Genomic DNA, 19,756 nt, shown 5'->3' with positions numbered 1-19,756 from the left:
TAAAATACGGTTAAAATTTTTGTTGCGTCCATCCATGGTTCCACCCACCTAAACTGCAAAACACGCCTATCAGAGAGGAGTAAAAAATTCTTACACCATTGGGGAAATTTATAAGCAAAAAACAACTCTGCCAATGGGGTAAGAAAAATCAGGAATTCTTATTTGAAGAAAATAATTGAACTTACTAATACCTGTTTTGTCAAATTAAGACTATTTCACAATTGAAACATTTGATAAGGTGAATAATGGTAAGATTATTTTTCTTGGAAGACAAAAAACAAATAAAAGTATTTACTTAAGATTTAGTTTTTATAGCGTGCCAATGAGAGGGATGGGGGTGAAGAAGACTTTGGAAAGGTGGCAAATGAAAACAGCAGAGTGGAAAACCATTACTAGTATTAGTATTTCGAGCTGTTTTATTTATTTACTGCTTCTTCAAGTAGTCGCAATACTGAAAGAAGCTTATTTTGATGATTTCTTAATCTCATATAATACTGACTCAAGAATTTGTAGGGCTAATGGAGGTAAAGCTTTTTGTCCCCCCGTAGCTCCGCCCCTGGTGCAAATAAAAACAAAAAAAAGAACGAGAAATGAATGATCTTATCTTAATATGTGATCTTTATTACTAGGCAAACTTGCTCAAAATTTGAACGTTAGTGCGGACCAAACAGCCCGCTGTGAAGGTTCCAATAACTGTCCTTGGAGCTTAGATTCACTACTCTTTCATTTGCCTAAATTTATGTCAAAATGTTGTGCTACCTCAATACACTTTGTGGGGTTTTTGCCTTTAATCCATCCAAGTTTTTTCGATGATGCCTTCTTCCTCCTTTTCAGGAATTGATGGGAGTTTCTGTTACACTGGGCTCTCATCCCCAGCAACAATACATAGGCGCATAGATTTATTTTCACGTGTTTTCACACTAATCGTCAAGCTGTTTTGGTGATACAAAGGGATGCGGTGGTCTATTTGGCATACCTTTTACTGTTTTGACTAGCATAGATCTAATTATTTTACAGCAGTTCCTCCGACTTGCGGATGTCCTATCTGTATCCGTTGCTCCCACCATACCAGGACTGAGCTTGTTTTGTGAAAAAGACAGTCACATGAGAATTTTCAAGATGTTTTCCCGTCATTGTTTATATGATCATGTTGAGTTTCCCAGAGGGAAATATTTCATTTGGTTTTCTTTGATAAACAGATGATTGAAGAAAGCTGGGAAACACATCCACAACCATTTAAATGATAATGCATTTTAGCTCATTATAGAAATTATAGAAGTATCTGATAAATATAAATGTAAAAAAGTGACTACATAAATTATTGTTGCTTCTTTACATGAGTGCAAATATATTATTGCTTTTCTTGCATGGTTGTCTGGTTATTCTGAGGAGGTTAGAGCAATCGTGTGTTGGTACGGAACCACATTGGTATCTTCAGTGGGAAGATACAATGTGTAAAGCTGAAGAAAAACAAATATTTAGAAAAAATACATGAAAGGGAAATATGAATATTACATATATTCAGATCTGTCTTTTTAGTTTCTAATTTACAAAGTACCCTTTTTCCTGCTGAGTTTTTTTTTTTGCCAGCTTTTGAATCTACTCTCTTCTGTGCTTCTCTTCTCCAGTTGTTTTATCCCGAACATCTATGCAGCTCTCTGCACGGCGGTCCTGGTTCCCCTCATCTGCCTAGTTGCAGTGATGGTTGTATTCATCCACGCTTACCAGGTCACGGAGCAGTGGAGGGCCTACGATGATATCTACCGTGGACGGATCAACAGCACTGGTAACAAACTGTTTCAACACACTCATTGGTGTGTGCAATCAAGCAGTCCTGCTCTATCACCTCTTTTAAATCACCAAAACAAAACACAAGAATCATGGAATCAACCACTTTCTATGGTTTTTCAAAGAAGCAAAGCTTCTGTACCCCGTCTCTCATACCCTGCAGACTTGGTGAGATCCCTGAAAAGTGGAGATCAAAACCGTGTTTTTTGTGCTTCAAGCAGTTATTCATTTGTGACAAAGAGCACGGCTTATCATTCCAAAGCAGGTCAACTTGAAACTTTTGGTGGGAAAAGGGGAACTAAAGCAGGTCGTACAGCAAACAGATCTGAAGGAGATGAGATTCCTTGAGACTTAATGAGATTCCTTATTTTACTTTCCAGTCTGGAAAAAAGAAAGCAAATGTTGGAAAAAACTGCAAAATATTGAATGTTTTTGACTCACTGTGTCCTCCATGTAGTGTCTAAGTATTGTCTGCACTTCAACATAAGCAAACATCAAAGCAGAGTTCAGATTTGGTGAAGTTACATGTTTTATGGCTCCAAATATTGTTGACATCACTTCGTCGGGTTGTAACTGTTTTATGTGAGGGATAAGCAGCAGTTTAAGCAATATTAAAAGATACAGTCAAATTTGTATTTACCCGTGATTATGATAAGACATTCTCCAACCGGGACTTTTAAGCGTAGAAACAGTAGGATAGCAGATTTCATTTCCACCGTGAATATCAAGGTCACATTTTCAAATTCCTTAACTCCGAAAACAACTGATGAGATAAGCTTAGAGCTAATCAGTTCATGTGCGCATGTGTGAGAAACTTGTGTGTAAAGCATGCCGGGCAGTCTAAAAAACATTAGGATGTTTGACGTCAGTGAAGTTGGGCGAGGGTGTCAGTGTCTGGCTTAAACAGGTTCCTCCCCACTTGCAGACATAAACCTGTTTTTCAGCCTCAAATCTCATTTCTCTGCGGACTTTTCTGCCATTTGCCAGCAAGAATGAGAGCGAACTGACCCGGAGATAGTGAACGCTGAAAGATCCCCAATAAACTCTTATCACTGCCCAACTAAGCACACATGGTGTGTTTACAAGACGTGATGTTCTTTTGAGAGATTTTTTATGGCACCAAGTGTGCCAAATCTACTCTTTGAACAATCATCTGTTGAACATCTGGAAGTCTAAATGACTTCTAATTCTTTTTAAAGATTCTTATTAAGAATGAATTCTTAGAGGCCTATGTAATTCTCCTCCAGTTGTGTAATTTGAATTAAATCGTGCGGTAAGAAAGACACTCAAAATTTCTAGTATTCGATGTGATTAAAAGAGAATTTGTTCCTTTATTTCTTCATTTGTTTTTTTAATAAATCAAATCTCTTGCGCATGTGAGAGCTAGTTTTAACAGCTGCTGACCTTTTAAGAAAAGCAGCAAGTTTGTCTCAACTGCAGGCCCACTTTAGTTATCCTCTCATGCTGGGAATCCACGCTGATCAAATGTAAACAGGAGCTCGTGCAGAAAAGCAGTTCCTTATTGAGCAAAAGTTCCTAGAAACCCTTTGAGTCAGGGAATTGCTCCATTGAAGATTAAAGAGTTTAGTTTCTGCTTCGTTCTAGTCTGACAAACTGTGAGTCATGCACATGGCTTCATTTACACAAGCTTTCCATAACAAGCACTTTAAATTGTGTTTCAATTTTCCATTTTGGCCTTTTCCGTGGCGTCTGATCAGCCAGCTGGACAGCATTTAGCACTTTGGGAACAGCTTCCTACTGCAGGAGCTCCTCCCTTCCCACAGACTGGAATGTGCTTACATGAAGGGAAAATGTCGAAGTAGTGAAAAGCATCTTGAAAGTTAATACTAAGAACTAGAGATGGAAAAGCTCTGGACTGTTTGGAACGTTGAGAACTCCTGAAAAAAAAATACAAAATACTAGATCGGGTGTTAATGGCCCTGAGGCTGTGTGTGAAATTACAAACACCTATTTGCGGGAAAGAAATGTCAGGGAGTCGGCTTTAAATTCAAGAAAAAGGGAGGGACAAGTTAAAAGGGCAAATAAGTTGCTTTGGGATAAGAGGCTAAAGTAAAATGGAATGGCTGGGAATAGAAGTGACACCATAGTGAGTGATTTCCATGCAAACTTGTGCCCTGTGCGGAACAGAGCCGTATAATATGTCCTAAATAAAAGCACCAGACTACAGCTCCTGACCCAACAAAATAATATTAATGTTAGGTTTCTTAGCTTTAAAATCCTAATGTAAAAAATAAATTGTTTTTGGGAGAAACAAATATTATTAACCCTCTTTGCTTTGTTATCATCCTGAGAGCAACCTGAGGCTCTAGAGTCACATGCGGCCTTTTCTCCATCAATTGTGCCTCTATGGCTTTGAAGAAAAATGTTAATGATTTAATGAATAATGGGGTTGGTTAATTTGTCTTATGGTAGTTCATTAAGTTTTGTTTACATTTTTAAAGTGTCAGATAACTGCTAAAAATGATGCTAAAAAGTATCAATTACTTTCAGAGTGTTTTATTGTTGTGTCTTTATATTATGTTTATATAATTTTTAAATTGTATTTTACACTCATCTTGCCATGTTTTTTTCTTTGATAGTAAAAGGAGAAAAAAGATGAAGGCTCATGTTTGACATTACATTTTTGCATTTTTAGTTCAGCAGGAGGATCCTATTTGACAAGGGTGTACTTTATTTTGAAAGGGACTGCTGCTGTAAAAAGTAAAGGGAGTTAAAATATTTAAATATAAAAAATAGAACACCTTTATAATTCAATTACTGTAAATATTTAAAAGCTACATTTTATAAATGAATGGCTTAATAGCTATAAAAACATAAAAGTGTGTTTTTATAATCGCTGAAGTGGAACTTTGCAGCTCACGCTGGGTTTTGGTCTATAAAATCAGACCAAATGGCTTTGTAGTGTAAAAGGTTGCAGACCACTGCCTTTTTGTCTAAAATCAAACTCTATTTGCTATAAAAGACACAAGCAAAAAATATCTATTTGCGTATTTGCCTTATTATAAAAGAACCTAGCAGCTCAACTACAAACAAGGAATTATGTGTTCATGCAGTTGAAAAAAGGTACATTGTTACAAAATGACAAAACAACCTTGTTGAAATGAGCTGCCCAACCCGGGGTTTTTTTAGATTTGCTAACCTCCCTTTTTCCAGCTCTTTTTGCCCTGTTTATTGCTGACCTGCTGACTCACCTTTTCCACATTTTGATAGTCTAACCACACCTGATCTAGGTAATCAGCACCAAGGAGGGCAGGGGGAGCAAAAAAACAGTGTGGGAGGCAGAGCTTGTGCTCAATAACATTTTTGCAATCCTTATTTGTGTTTTTTTTTTTTCACTCGTTAAGTCTGCCTGCAATATGTCAATCCTAATCCATCCACTTCACAGAGAAAAGTTTGGTCCAGATGTTTCATATAAATATAGACGATATCTGAGAACCCCATAGGCCATCTGTGGTCTGCCTTTGTATGAGTCATTTTTCTATCTATTTCTAAAAGATTTATTCTTAATCCTAAAGGAAACAAAGTTAGAACTACCAGTAAACTGCTTTTCTTTCAAACAAAATGAGTCCTTATTAAATAAATTATTAAATCCCAAAAAAAAAAAAACGCCTGGTACATGCAGAGTGATTCCTGGGCTGGTGGTGTAGTGGTTCTTGCCTCACAGCAAGAACCCCCATGTTTAAATCCACTTTTTTTTTTTACTGTTACAGTAACTATGTCTGCCAACTGCAGTGGTGGGATGAGGCTTGATGTGAAATGTTGAAGCGGTGCAAATCCAGCAAATCTTGCTCCAGGCTTTTTCTGTCACAGCTTTGTTCTGATATTTGTTAGTGCCGTTTAATTCCAGTCAGGCAAAAAAAGCGCCATTATTAATTTTCCCTCTGTGATTATTTTTACAGTGGTTTTTAACCGTGTTTTGAAAAGGACGCGGCCTTCCCGTCACTACCAAATCTTTGATTGGTCACAGGTCAGAGTAGTCGCATTTTAGCAGCCAAGAGGTGCAACTGGTTAAACTTTCAGCACCTTCAATAAACATACGTAGAGCCCGTGACCTGACTTAAAAAATTTCATATCAACACGTGAGCACTACTGGATGCAGAAGCCCGAAATTGGGGTTGATGTGCGCCTACATAGACCGTTCATTGAGAGTGGTCATTTAAATGTAAGTCAATGCAACTGGTGTGAACGCAGCTTGAATGTGAGCATGTGAAGTTGTATGTTTCTGTGTAGCTCTGTGATGGGCTGAATAAGCTATCCAGGGCGTACCCTGCTTTTACCCAACAGAGGCTGGGATAGGCCCCAGCATCTCCATGACCTCAAATGGGATGAAGCAGGTTTGGATATTGGATACATTATTAAAATTTCTTTACAGTTTTTGCACACTTTACAAAGTAATTTGTGCTGAAGAGGCCCACATACCTTTAAAACAATAGCACATTGGGGGTTTTTTTTACGTAGAAATGGCTATTTCTGATTGGATACAGAGATCTGTGAAAACACAAGTTGTGCTTGTGTTTGTAAAATGGCAGGATTCCTTGATAATATAATGAATTAATTCCCCTAACTGCAGCAGCGGCACCATTAAAGCCAAACAAACAAACTTCTGGGAGGAGAAAGCGACTTCTTAAGTGCACGATTATGTTGTGCCATAGATTGCTTTCTTTGCTTGGATCAGTTTCTCTTATCCGCTCTCTCGTGTCTCCTTTCCACCAGTGGAGGCTTTAATCTGTGTCCACACAAGTCCACACTCATCCCACAGAAGAGCAGACATGGCACAAACTACTGAGCCAGTAAAAGCAGATTCTTTACTGTAAGCAGCCTCTGGTCCACTAATCATCCCATCATCTTTTCACTCTTTTCACAGCCTTGCTCATGGGATTATTGGACCTTTCAAAAGTCTATCTGTAGAATAACACTTACAGTACCACAGCGACTAGAAATAAACCATATTTATGACAAATTACAGAGCTGTTGCTCATCAAAAGACAACAAAAGTGACAAAATAAGACTCTATAGAAGGCTTTTATTCCTAGGTATTGATTAATTGATCACTGAAGAGCAGCTGTGTGCATGACAGCACTCCAAAATGCAGAACATGTACATTTTGACATATGGAGTAAAAGGTTAGAAATAAGTTTTAATTCTATTTAAAAAACAAATGGATATAACAAAATATGTTGTCATCAAATTATTTCTTTTTATTGTGTTCTCTGTTGTTGAATTATCATCAAAATCTTCTTGTGCTGTTGTTTTTCAGAGGTCCCGCTGGTCCTCTGCCTGTTTTTGCTCATCTCATTGGTCTGGTTGTGGGCGGGACTCCACATGGGCTACCGGTACCTGTGGATGCTAATCCTCTATGTCATCTTCAACTGCCTGCTGGTAAGTCAGATGAGAGTTCTCCCAAAAGTCCCTTTTTTTGGTTTGTAATAAATTCAGATGCAGCCTCCGGCAACATCTCATTGTTTTATTTCCAACTGTGCACTGTGAATGAAAAGAGAGCACACAGTGTGAGTTAATGATGCGGACGCGATGCAACTAATGTGTTTTAAAGGCTTAGATTTTTTCCTCTGATTCCTAAAAGATCTTGATAGTGTTTAATTGAATTATCACATTTTCTCGTGTGTGTACAAATCAGGGCACATGACTAGATGAAAGAGGACTACTATGCTTCACAGCTTCAAAAAACAAAATTGGCGTTAGGCCTGCAGAGAGAGTCTCATCTCCCATCTGCCTTTTTCTTCATCTGTTTGGGGTTTGGTCTGTTTGGAATGACTTCTCTGACATTTTTTTTTTACCATCCCGACTTTCGCTTAGCAATTCAAAGTATCAATGAAGATGAAAAAAAAAATAATTGAGATAAAGCTACATTTATTAAACATGTCATCACAACTAAAAAACCTTCGACTTAAAGTACAAATGTCAACTGCAGTGGATGCTGCATCACATGGGATTTAATGGAAAACACAAACCAAAGCCATAAAACAACAATTAAAAAACTTGTAAGAATACTCTGCATAAAATAAATCACCATTTCTATTATTATAACTATTCTATTACTATAACTATTATTGTTTAGAGAAAAATGAACAAAATAAAAGACCAAATACTATACACCTTTCATCTTCTAATCCGTTTAGTCCCTTTTGCCGGAGCCAATCCCGTGCACGCAGGCAGGGGACACCCTGGACAGGTTGCCAGTCTGTCGCAGGGCCACAACACACACACCCATGCAGTCTCACATTCACACCTAGGGACAATTTAGAGTAACCATTTAACCTATGGAGCATTTTTCTAGGCAGTGGGAGGAAGGCGGAGTCCTCGGAGAAAACCCACGCATGCATGTGGAGAACATGCAAAGTCCACACAGAAAGGTCCCCATCGATGTTCTGTTTCAGGTCTCCCAGCCGGGTCTTTAACCAGGGGCCTTCCTGCAAGAGCGCTAACCACTGCTACACCGTGCAGCCCTACTATATACCTGTTAAGAAAAAAAGAAAAAAAATTATATTTTATAAATAACCGCATTAAAATGTGAAATTTTAATCCAACATTAGAAATTTTAGAAATTATTGCTTTTTGCTACTATCTGTTTAAGCAACCCCAAGAAAATTTGTTTGAATTTTACCTGGTGATATTGAAGAGTAAAAGCAAATTTTGTGCTGTTTTCTGTGTAAAACAAGTTTATTAAAAAACCCAGCAGTGTATGTGCAGTCACAAGGATTTAGATTTGAGATCATGTCTTGCTTTATGGTTTTCTTTTTTGTTTACAGTGGATAAAGGTTTGCGTCCTCCACTGTTATTTTCTTGAACACACCGTTTTGTTGTAAAATGCACCCAAAGAGGTCTGGGGTAGTGTGTGGTGTTATGTGGCAGCACCACGCCAAAGACATCAGCGCTTCACCAAAGCAAACCTCTTCTGTTGGCAGAGAAACGGATGAGGGAAAAAATGTCCACACCAGTGGCTTGTGTTGTATTTAGCGCTCGTTTGTGAGCTCCAGTTTATCCAACTCTGTGACCTCATGTTGGCGGCCTGTTCATTGACCAAACCGTAATACAGCTGACCTCAGTTCATTACATTCCTCCAATAGATTCGTACAAATGTTCTTGTTCCTGTCTCCAGTTTTGTGATTTAATGCAGTAATTCTAGGTTACATGACTGACCCTAAATGTGTTGTTTTAGCATTAAAAAATATTTACATTTTGCGTTGTTGTGAAACTTCTAAAATAGATTGAAAAGCAATATGTAAGAAAAAAATGTTTGTTATCAGACTAAAAACTTGCATGATACAGGATAGGATGAAACTGATGTTCAGTGGACCTTCAGAACATGTGAGATGTGTTTTTGTGAAGCCTGGACCGAAGCAAGTCGTTTCAATCGATGCATTATTGAAGAATCAAACATTCTTAAGCACCTTCTACCGTTGTAATAGTTCCAAGTTTGTGTTTTCTTTATGAATTTGGTGAGCCTGTGGAAAAGTTCCTGATGTTATTATCTTCTCCACGCCATGTGATGCTGAAGATCATGACCTTAATTGAGGTCTTTAACGTTCATTGTGTGTAAGTGCGTGTTGCAAAGTACTGGACTGGATTTGTAGCTGTACATTTTCCATGAGAAGAATTTTCCGTATTTACCTTGTTGTTCGTGGGTTTACAAGGCACACCACCCTGCTACTAATTGCTGCAACATGTATTAAGCAGCAGCAGATGTTATAGCTGCACAGCTGTTACAGCTGAATGTGGTTATGTTGCAAAGCAGTTGCAGAAAAACTTTTCACTGAATCATATTTTAGGATTTAAGAGTTCTTTTCTTGCATTTTGATACAATCTTCGCTAACCTTTCTGTTTAACTTCTCACGTTGACTCACATCAACCTTGCTTCCCCCTCGATATCTCCTCATTCTGCCGATAAGATTTGCATCATCTTAAAATAGCCGCAGCTGTGAAGCAGGACCATTCCTCATTATCCCATCCTAGCTTCCTCCCTTAACCTTCTCAAAAAATAGAACACAGGATAGATGTGTGTGTGATTAGTTTGAGGAAAAAAAACTGTCTGAAACTGATGAGAGCAGAAATAAAGTCAGTTTAGGAAAAAACATTTATTCATGGTTTATGAAAAAAAGCACATTCTGGCATGCAGCTGTGCTGAATCTGGCATAATTCACTAAGTTAAAAGCAGGAACTTCTTTACAAGTGTTTAAAACCATCGTTAAAACTGCTGACTTCACAGCTTCTTTTTATGGTCTTCGGCAGCTTCACTGACCTGAGTGCTCTTCATCTGCAACGACCTTCTCTCCACTGATCGGGGAACACTTACATAACACGCCTGTCGGAGTCAACCTGGTTTATCAGGCTACCTAATTATCTGAGCTAATCACCCTTAGTGCTGCTCCGATGGAGCCGCATTCACAGACGCAGACGTGCACAACCAGACAGTACACACCCAGCTGCTTTTTGCTTTGTCTTTTATGCTATCACAGAGAGGAAAGTTCATTTCCTCCTTTAATGAATCACAAAGAAAAGTAAACAAAAAGTCAGGACAGTGGAGTCTCTTCCCACAACACCACACCCAGCCTCTCCAAACACCCATCTCAAAAGAGAAAAATCTCTCTTGGCTTGCACACTCCTGCTTGTTCTAAAGACGCTGTGATATATTGGCAGCATACAGCACAAACATTTATAGAGATCATTTGTGTTTGAGTAATTCACACTTAATGAAGCTTCAGGATTTAAAAAAGCTAACGACCTATAAGGTTCTCCATGTGTTTTCCAGCTGTTACTGAGCTTGTGTCCGTCTTATTGTGTAGATGCTGCAGTTTTACAATTCTATCATAAACACAAAATAGTTTCCATGTATGGTTCCTGTTTCCTGGTAATGTTGATTGTAACCAGCCACCCTATTGGCTACTAGTGACTCCATGCCTAGTGCTGTTTGTCGTTGGCTGTGACGTCCATTGTTTTGTGTGGCACAAGTGACCTCAAATCCAAAATTCAAAGTTAGATGTGAGTTATGAAAATGTGGGAACATTTTTATTACACAACTAGCTGTTAGATACATATTATTCCAAAACACATAAATCAAAACTGTCTTTATGCTAAAGATTCCAATATCTACTGGCAGGTTGCTGTCATAAAATCAATAATATGCAGCCCCCAGCACTATGATTTTTTGATTGTGATTGGCTAAATTCCGTTATGAGCCATTCCAAACCTTCTAGGTCATTTCTAGACTGTAAACAAAATGAACAAATTTGTTTTCTCTGATCAAAATCTATTTTTCAACTAAATAGTTATTCAACTATTTATTGAAATGAACTATTTCAATCAATTTGCATTTAATGTTAATATAAGGATTCAAAGACTGTAGGCCCTCACACATTTTCACCTCACCTGACCCTATTTATAAAAAGTTTGGACACCCCTGTGCTGGAGTATTGTTCATTTCATAATGTATGTACGCACCATTTTAGATCAAATTGGTCTTGATTTGTTAGATTGTGTCTCTGTGGGATGAATTCTCCTTTCGTTTGCTCTTGAATTTTGCACATTTGGCTGTTTGCAGCTGCCGTCATTCCCCACTTTACTGATGTGAAATGCGGGACGGCCTCGTGGCATTTACCACTCTGGTGTTTTTGTGTAATTCACATCCTGATGCTGTTGACAGAGGAGATTTGGTAATGCAAGTAAATGGACGACGGAGAAATACCAGCGATGTCATCCTCCAGGGATGAAGTAACTCCTCTACACTCGTAGTGGAGCCTGTTGCTGCTCCAACGTATAACAATTTAGAAAAAAATGTGTAACCAAAAATATTTTTTTTATGAAATATGTATTTTGCTCTTTTTTTTCATTTCAACAATTTCCTTATTGACTCCATTCTTTTCTTGTTCCTTCTTTACTTGCAGGGCTTATACGTCTTTGCAGTGTACTTTATCATGCACAACCAGCTGTGGTGGCCTACCAAAGCTAGTTACACTGTGGAGATAAATGGCCAAGACCGTGCCGACTCTGCCTTCCAAGGAGGGGGTCCCACTACTGTGGGAGGCGACATCAGCAAGTCAACTCAGAATCTCATCAGTGCCATGGAAGAGGTACATACACCCAGAAAGCAACGCATTCAAACATAGCGAAACGTTATCAGTCCTCCCAACAAAAATGAAACTTTATAGCTTATATGGAGATGTATATACAAAACACTTTAAAATAAAGAGAATAACAAATCCCAAAACATGTATCCCAATACATAAAGGAACTGGTTGATTAAAAGACAAAGGAGCCACCCTTTTTAAATTGAATAAACACTTTTTTGTTCTAAACGTTCAAATAAATAAAAATAAGTGATACTTTTGGTCATTTACAAAACTTTTTTCACCTTAGAATTGACTAATGTCACATGAATGTCACTCCTACTTTTTTACTGCTTTCTAGCAAAGTAAGAAACATGTATTGTGCTCATATCTGTGACAACAAAAGGTACTTTTTGTTAGCAGAATTGACCAACATTTTTGCAAATACATCAATATTTTTTGTTGCTCTTTCTCTGTCAGTTCCTGCTTCGTTTTTCATTTTCTGTGACCTCATTCCCATAACTCTGTTTGCCCATGCCTGTCCCATCATCATATGTTTATCACATCAGTTAAATGTGTTTTTCTAATTAAAAAAAATATATTATAGGTGCAGGTTCTCAACTTAAACTGACACTCTTATTAGGTAACTTATATTGTTTGTGAAACTATATGAGTTCAAGTGTCACGCATTATCAATCCCGTTATTAATGGTCCCTTGTGGGATTTTTCTCCCACTGCCACATGACATGAGAACAAGCAATGAACTGAAGAAACTCCTGAGCAACTCTTTTTTTTCCTGAAGAATGCCCTAAAAGGAGATCTCGGTGGTTCAACGTTGTGCTCTTGGGAACCCTCCCTTCTGTCTGATCTCTCTCGTCACACAGTCCTCCTAATCTTGTTCTGTTCATCGAAGCACGCTCAAGCCTCTCTGAAACAACGCTGCAGCCCAGTCACAAAGATAAGACAACAGGTGGAGAATTAGGCCTCTGATAGTTGGTAGTTGGACTGCAAGAAAAGCAGTAAATGTTAAAAGAAAAAGCATTGAAGGAAGTTATTTCAGTCATTTGGTTTAGTACGCATGCATTCACTGCCCCCTTTCAGAGTAGATATGACAGTTTTTAGGTGCCTGGTGGTACTTAATTCACCTCCCCGGGCCACTCTGTACCAGTCAAAGCCCACATGGCTCTCATTGCTGGAATAACATGCACTAAAAAAGTTCAACAATTGAAAACAGTGAAATCCCAGGTATATTTCATCTGGTTCAGGGTGATAAAATACTACATTTAATAATAATACTATTGTGATTTAATACTAAATTACAATAGTGTTTTTCATAAAAAATTCCTTTTCTTTAGTTCCTTTTTTCCTAGATTCTTTTATTATCTTATTCCTTTCTCCCACAAAATAAGTTTAGAATGTTGTTGACCTCACCCTTGGACTCTCCATGTTTGTTGGCCTTAAGCCTTTAGGTACTTGGAAAGCTTCCACTCACAGGGGTACAGGTGTGCCCATTGTCCAAGTTAAATATTACTGACTTTTTTATGGGAGTGCATTTGACCTGGTTTTATATCAAGTATGTCCTCAAGTTGTTTTTGTCATAAAAAGTAGTTTAATGAATATTTTTATTCTAAATGTGATGCAACTGCTAAATATTCCCACTATATACAACTTTAGAGAGAGGTTGTAGTTTTTTTTAGATTTGTGGAAGTATTGAAAGTAGGATTTGTTTGTTGGCTTGTTTTTTATGATGTTTGGTGTTATAGTTATCAGCTGACTGGGAGCGAGCATCACTGCGGCCAAGTACTCAGCCCAGCAGTGGGTTTAAGCCCAGTCCTGTGATGGGGACCTACGCCACTGAAGGAAGCTTCGTCAACCCCAACCTAGTCTCAGCAGACGAGGAGTCACAGGAGTTTGATGATCTCATATTTGCTTTAAAAACAGGTGAGGATAGTTATTTTACCTCGGCTTGCACAAGAATACTGCCTCAAGTATTCCTGACAAACTACTTTTTTTTATCTCTTTCTGAAAGCTGATAAGTATAAAACACCTGTTATATGTCCTTAAACAATGCACAATGGTTTTAGTTTAACCAGAAAGGTCAAAATCAGCTTGAGCACAGATTGCACAACAGTAAAAAAAAGAAATAAAGCAGGAAAACCTTAAAACAGTTACCTTATCCTTAGATTTGGAAGTGTGTTTATTTTTCTGGATCTCTTTGAGTGATTATTTAGCACATTTTTGGGTGTTATTGGACTGTTTGAATAGAGGGATGGATGGATTTTTAATGATTACAAAAGCAAAAGTAAATAACTCTGTAGTGTTGTCCTTTATACCCCAAATTAAACTGTTTATACCAGTTTTGCTCATTCAGATTGAATGTTAACAGAGAAATATTAAGGATTAAACAACTGAAAGAAATGCTTTATAATGTGGAAGAAGGGGAGTCACTGCCACTTGCACAAAAAGGAAAGGTGAAGGGTCAGCCATTGCATAGAGAATTCTCATATAGAAATGATTTTTCCAATCTTTAAAAACATATGAAATAAGTGTTTTCAGTTGAAATGTTTTCTTTAGTCCCAATGTGGAAAATACTGCAAGACTTGCTTCTAATAAAAGTATCCAAGGATAATTCCTAAATACTATTAGGCTTATACTGTTTACTGTTTAAATTCCTGGATGAGGAGCTAACGTGTGAGCTTCCTCTATAAAGCAAATTAAGTGCATATAGGAGAAGGCCAAACTGACAGATCTTGAAGTGAGTGGATTTTTTTATCATTATTTGAGAGGAATTTAAAAAAACTGTAATCTTGATGAGATGTTAACCTGTTTGGGCTTGTTGTGTGACCCCAGGACAACAAAACTTAAAACCATGGAAACGGTCAAAGTAGAAGTCTTTCTTGACAGTTGTGGCTTCGAGCTGATGACAGCCATTAATAATGGATTAGGCTTAGAGGATAGGGTTAGGCCTATAACTGAACAGAGCCCCTCTGCTCTTGTTGCTCCTATACGGTGGCAGATTTCTTTTTTCTATTTTTATGAGACTCAAGAAGTTGCTGTGGGTCTGCAGCAAACTCAGCACTACAAAGTAATACATTCTTATGAATCAGAGAGCAAAGAGGAAAAGCTTTGAAGATTGAAGTAAATAAAAGTTCTTGGCCTTTTGTACGGCTCCTGGCGTAGTCTTGAAATAATGACTTTCCAATACTTAATACTTTCTTATATACAGCCAAACTTTTAAAAAATTCTATTAGATCATTTGTTGCATTTAGCCATTGTCTATCCTGCATATATACACCTTCGTTTCAACTCAACTTGTAATTTCTAATCATAACTTTGTAATAGACAAACCACACAATAGGGGTCAGGGAGCAAGGCCGTCTTAACACTCTTAATTTGGTAGTCATCCATAGAAATTATACTGTACATCAGTGCAGGGTAACACATACTTGGCACACTTATGTAGCACTGAACATAGATCATTAACCCAGCATGACCTGATGTGAACATGTGTGCCTTTTATGTCTGGAGCACTGCACACAAAACAATGAAACTTTTCAAATGACATTTTTGTGAATGTAGAGAGAACATCAGGGTAAAAAAACAGTTTTGGATTAGAATAGTACAGCACAACACATTTTGAATAAACAAGAACTACTTAAGGTGTTTAAATAAGAATAAACAATAGAAAAGTGCAATATTCTTTATAGTAAGATGTTACTGATTGAACAGACCTTCCTGTACTTGGGACATGTTATAAAAAAGTAGCGTTAATTCATCAAATCCATTATTCAAATCAAATCAATCTTTATTTATATAGCACTTTTCCAACTGCTTTGCATAAAATATGACCAAATTTAAAACAAAATGACACGACAAACAATGCCGACAACCCCCCCCACACACACACACACACACACATATACACACACCATAATAAAAAGATTGATAAAATGATGGAATGTAGAGACCTGGCTTTGTCCTGAAGTGGGGAAACGATATTTTCTATTGTCATGTTCCAGAAGGACATTAAGTACAGACCAGAGCAACAATAACAGCTGTCAGTTCATTCTAAAACTGTTAGTTCCTTAAATCTATTTATCTAAGCTCAAATGTTTCCTTTTTTTAAATAACTTTGCAGGTCTGGAAGACACCACTATAAAAGCATGTGTGTTGTTAATGTAGACAATGAAGACCCAAAGATAGGCCAAATGACTTCCCCCTAGAGATACGAGTCATTTAGTTTGATTGTGTCTATCTCTGATGTTACATCAAAGCCGGTTGGTCCGCTCACATCTTTGTTACCATGACTGCCGTAGATACAGGAAAGTACAGCGTGCTAGCTCATATAGGGACAGTTACATAACACCACAATGAAAGTAAACGGCTGACAAAATTTTTATGGTGGCTGATTTCAGCCGCTTAGAAATTTACCAACCTACACATGGAGGTGGAGAAGATACTGAATTTTAATGAAAGCATCTGAAGCTGACTTTTGGTGGGGTTTATGCTTTACTTTCAGGAACCGGCCTTAATGTCAGCGATAACGAATCCATCCCTGGAAGCCACGATGGAGGAAGTGTTACCAATTCCCAAATAGTAGAGCTGAGACGAATCCCCATCGCCGACACACACCTTTAACCATCTCACCTCACACAGACCCCATGTCTTCTGTTGCTTGTGTCAGAATAATTCCTTACGTGACAGTATTTTTTTATTGTAAAAAAGCCTTTGCACTAAAAAAGTTTTAATGGGTCATTTTCACGTAGATTTTATTTTTTACTGCTGAGGATCTCGTAGGCACACAAATGTTTTACAAGATTACTTGTATGAAGGTCCGTGTTAAAGTCATTTTCTAAATGTTTATTTTGTTGTTTTCTGTAGCAACTTAGATACTCAGATGTGCCCCAAACGTGCTGCCTCTGCTGCTGAGGATGAAGACTGTTTTAACATTCTTAATAAATAATATACCTCATATGTCATTTTAAATGTTGCTGATTTCGCTGCATTTTCACATACATAGGCTGGGTTCACTCCAAGGCTTATGCAAGATGTGTTCATTGGGGGTCAGGGGTCACAGCTGCATGATTGATTGACTGAGAGGAAAATTCCTACTGCACAAGATTTCACAAACTGGTCTGACACCTCATCGACCTCTGCAAGTCCCTGCAGATTTAGAGAGAAAAAAAGCTAAAAATACTTCTTTTTTTTTTGGAAAACTCCAGTTTAGAGGAATTTCTTTGCTGTTTTTGCTTCTTTACAAAAGAAAAAGTAAAAGCCCTGCAAAGTATTTCTCCATGACAAATCTGGTGCTTTAAAAGCACAAGTAAATCTCCCACCCTATCCCACTTAACCCCAACCCTCCACAAACAAATGCACATCGATTGATTCTCCCTCCTACAAGCAACACTTTCACTTTTTACACATGAGGAAGTTACATTTTGTTCAGTCAGTGGAACAGCCAGTGTTTTCCGCCTTTGAAATCTATAAAATTGATCAATCTGTACATTTATCACATATAAGTACAGAACTTAACCAACTTAACTCTACCAAGCTTGCAGCATGCCGCAAGAACTATTGACTGATATAACTTTACAGAATTGTTAATTTAAAAAAAAGGACTAAGCTAATAATATTTTTATTACACCATTTTATAAAGAAGACACATTGCTTGACTTTTGGCAGAAATTGTGTTTCTTAAAAACTGTAACGAATGTGAGAAAACTATTGTAAATACTTCAGGAGATAAAAAAAAGACCTGACCTTAGATTAGACCAGCTGATAAAAGCCTGTACTAAGTGATGAAAAAAAACTGCTAAAGCAGTCCACGGGGCATATTTTATAGGATTTATCAGTTATGTAAGAAACCACATGTAGTCTTGCAGCATGTCCACAACATATCTAAAGTTCTTATCAGCAGCAGAGTATTGTATAATGTCTGATGGGGGCTTTAAGAGGTGAAGAGCAAACTTTAGTTAGTGACTTATTCCTGCAGCTGAATATTCCAACTCAGTGATCTGAATCCAGAAACATTTTCCGTATAATTAGGCGTTGAAATGCTTCTCTTTTGATTTTACAGGTGAAATGTGTCTTGCTGATAGTATCTCATTCTGATTATCATGACACAAAATAACAACAGACTTTGAGCAAAGAGGCTTCATGGAAAAATCTCATTCAAAATGATCAATTCTGAACATATATTTCTTCTCTATAAAGTTGGTTTTGTTACATTTGACTCTTACTCCACAAACTGTTTCTTCAGAGGTTTGCCACACTAAAAACTAAACTACTGCAATTGGGCAGCCTCAGCACCATCTGAATAACAGAGAAGGAATTAAAAGAGTTTCAATTTATGGTGAGCTTCTTAACTGGGCAAGGTAAGACATACAAAATATAAATATTAATGTTCTTAATCTGATAATCAGCACAGTTTAGAAGCAGATCTTCATGAAATTTCCTGATTACTGCAGTAAGCTGCAGTCTATCCCATTTAGGCTGGAGTTCCCGTCACCTCAAGTCTTCTTTTTTCATCTATGTCCAGAAAGGCTGTGACAGATTCAAGACAACAGGTAACCAATTCACTTGTGTAATGTTCATTTTCAGAAAAAGATGTGGGAGATGAGGCTGCGTTACCTGAAAAGAGTAAAACATTTGTTATAAGTTTCAGCAACTTTAAGTAATCTGTGCTTTGCATCTGTGTGGATGTGAACTTTAGACAACAAATCCCCCTACCTTTTGACTTCTTTCGCTTATTCGAAATGTAATACATTTCAGTTTATTTTTGGGGTCTGTAAAGGTTTTTCATTAACACACTATACAGCTTATCAAGAGATGCAATTATCCAATTCAAAAGGGAAAGTTTAGCAGTAAAAGTGATGCTCAAATAGGTCAGAAACCAGAAAGAGTGTGAAAAAATTTAACTTTGCGCAGATGCTTCCTAACCCGAGCAGTTTTAATGTGAAAAGGGAAGTCAGCATCCATGTTAGGAAATGCACAATACAAAGGTTACTGCGCTGCTAAAAGTCTGTATTTAATGACTTCAAATATGCCCCTTTACGAGCCTGTTGACCATCCAGGTGCAATTTAATCAATCCATGGACTCGCTGTGACGTCTGTGAACAACACAGTAATTTGCTGAAGGATGATTTAAAAGCACAGAAGCTGATTAGAGACTTTCAAGTCACTGAGGTTATTCCAAGTCAGTAGAGATGAGACTGAATGCAGTGAATGTAATGCATTCAATACAGATGATCTGTGCATGAAACTGTTTAAATCATTTCAATCATCACTCAGCCGAAAATCTGCTGAGCAAAAAGACGTCTCCATCTGTTACAGCCTCAGATAGCAAGTGGGGTCAAGATTAGAACTGCTGATTTGCATTTATTACACATTTATGGTGTTGCTGGAGTTCATCACTTTCTGGAAAACAGACCACAGAAATGGACAGTACACAGAGCCAGCAGAAGCATCATTTGTACGTTGGATCAAGCAAATTGAGAACAGAGTGGCTCAAAAACACAAGAGAGCCAGGATGTAAACAAGTTGAAATGAGACGGCTGAAGACAGGCTGTTTTTCTGCATGTGTTTGCATGTGTCTGAGCAATCTACACATGTCCACATGCAAAAGCTGGCAAATGTACCAATGTGTAGTCGTACTGCATGTGTGTGTCAGCCCAGGCCTCTGTGCACATTATGTTTGTTCTTCATTACCATGGCAAATGACGACCTTTTCTATAATGAGATCATAGAGAGCGTCTCTCTCTGTGCTGTCCAAAGAGAATTAGAGTACCTTGTCATCTGCCATTAATTACGCAGCACTCATCACCATGACACTGTTGGTTCTGACATTCGAGCTGTTCCTGGTGGATGTCTTGTACCTCCAGCAGAGC

At 37.8% G+C, this 19,756-nt stretch overlaps 1 protein-coding gene and 1 long non-coding RNA gene across 5 annotated transcripts in view; one reads left to right on the top strand and one right to left on the bottom strand.

Moving 5' to 3' along the window:
* The window catches only part of adgrv1 (adhesion G protein-coupled receptor V1), a 95,673-nt gene extending 78,824 nt beyond the window's left edge, over positions 1 to 16,849 (top strand). For all 3 annotated transcript variants that reach the window (XM_020706017.2, XM_011479300.3, XM_020706016.2), the window contains 5 exons: positions 1,629 to 1,786; positions 7,067 to 7,188; positions 11,709 to 11,894; positions 13,634 to 13,811; positions 16,390 to 16,849. In XM_020706017.2, coding sequence (XP_020561676.1) covers positions 1,629 to 1,786; positions 7,067 to 7,188; positions 11,709 to 11,894; positions 13,634 to 13,811; positions 16,390 to 16,508 — 763 coding nt within the window. In that variant the 3' untranslated portion in view covers positions 16,509 to 16,849. The remainder of the gene's footprint in view (positions 1 to 1,628; positions 1,787 to 7,066; positions 7,189 to 11,708; positions 11,895 to 13,633; positions 13,812 to 16,389) is intronic.
* On the bottom strand, positions 7,180 to 11,559 carry LOC105354753. Of its 2 annotated transcripts, XR_002290855.2 has the most exons (3): positions 10,067 to 11,559; positions 7,924 to 8,284; positions 7,180 to 7,290 (listed from the first exon to the last, which is right to left on the bottom strand). It is a non-coding gene; the product is annotated as an uncharacterized LOC105354753 (long non-coding RNA). The 2 variants fall into 2 exon arrangements; XR_909311.3 differs by having other exon boundaries at positions 7,221 to 8,284.
* Positions 16,850 to 19,756: the final 2,907 nt, after the last annotated feature.

The sequence above is a fragment of the Oryzias latipes genome, chromosome 9 (assembly GCF_002234675.1).
Source record: "Oryzias latipes chromosome 9, ASM223467v1".
Lineage (NCBI taxonomy): Eukaryota > Metazoa > Chordata > Actinopteri > Beloniformes > Adrianichthyidae > Oryzias > Oryzias latipes.
Note: the sequence above shows the minus strand (reverse complement) of the source record. Positions and strands in the feature narration are given on the sequence as shown.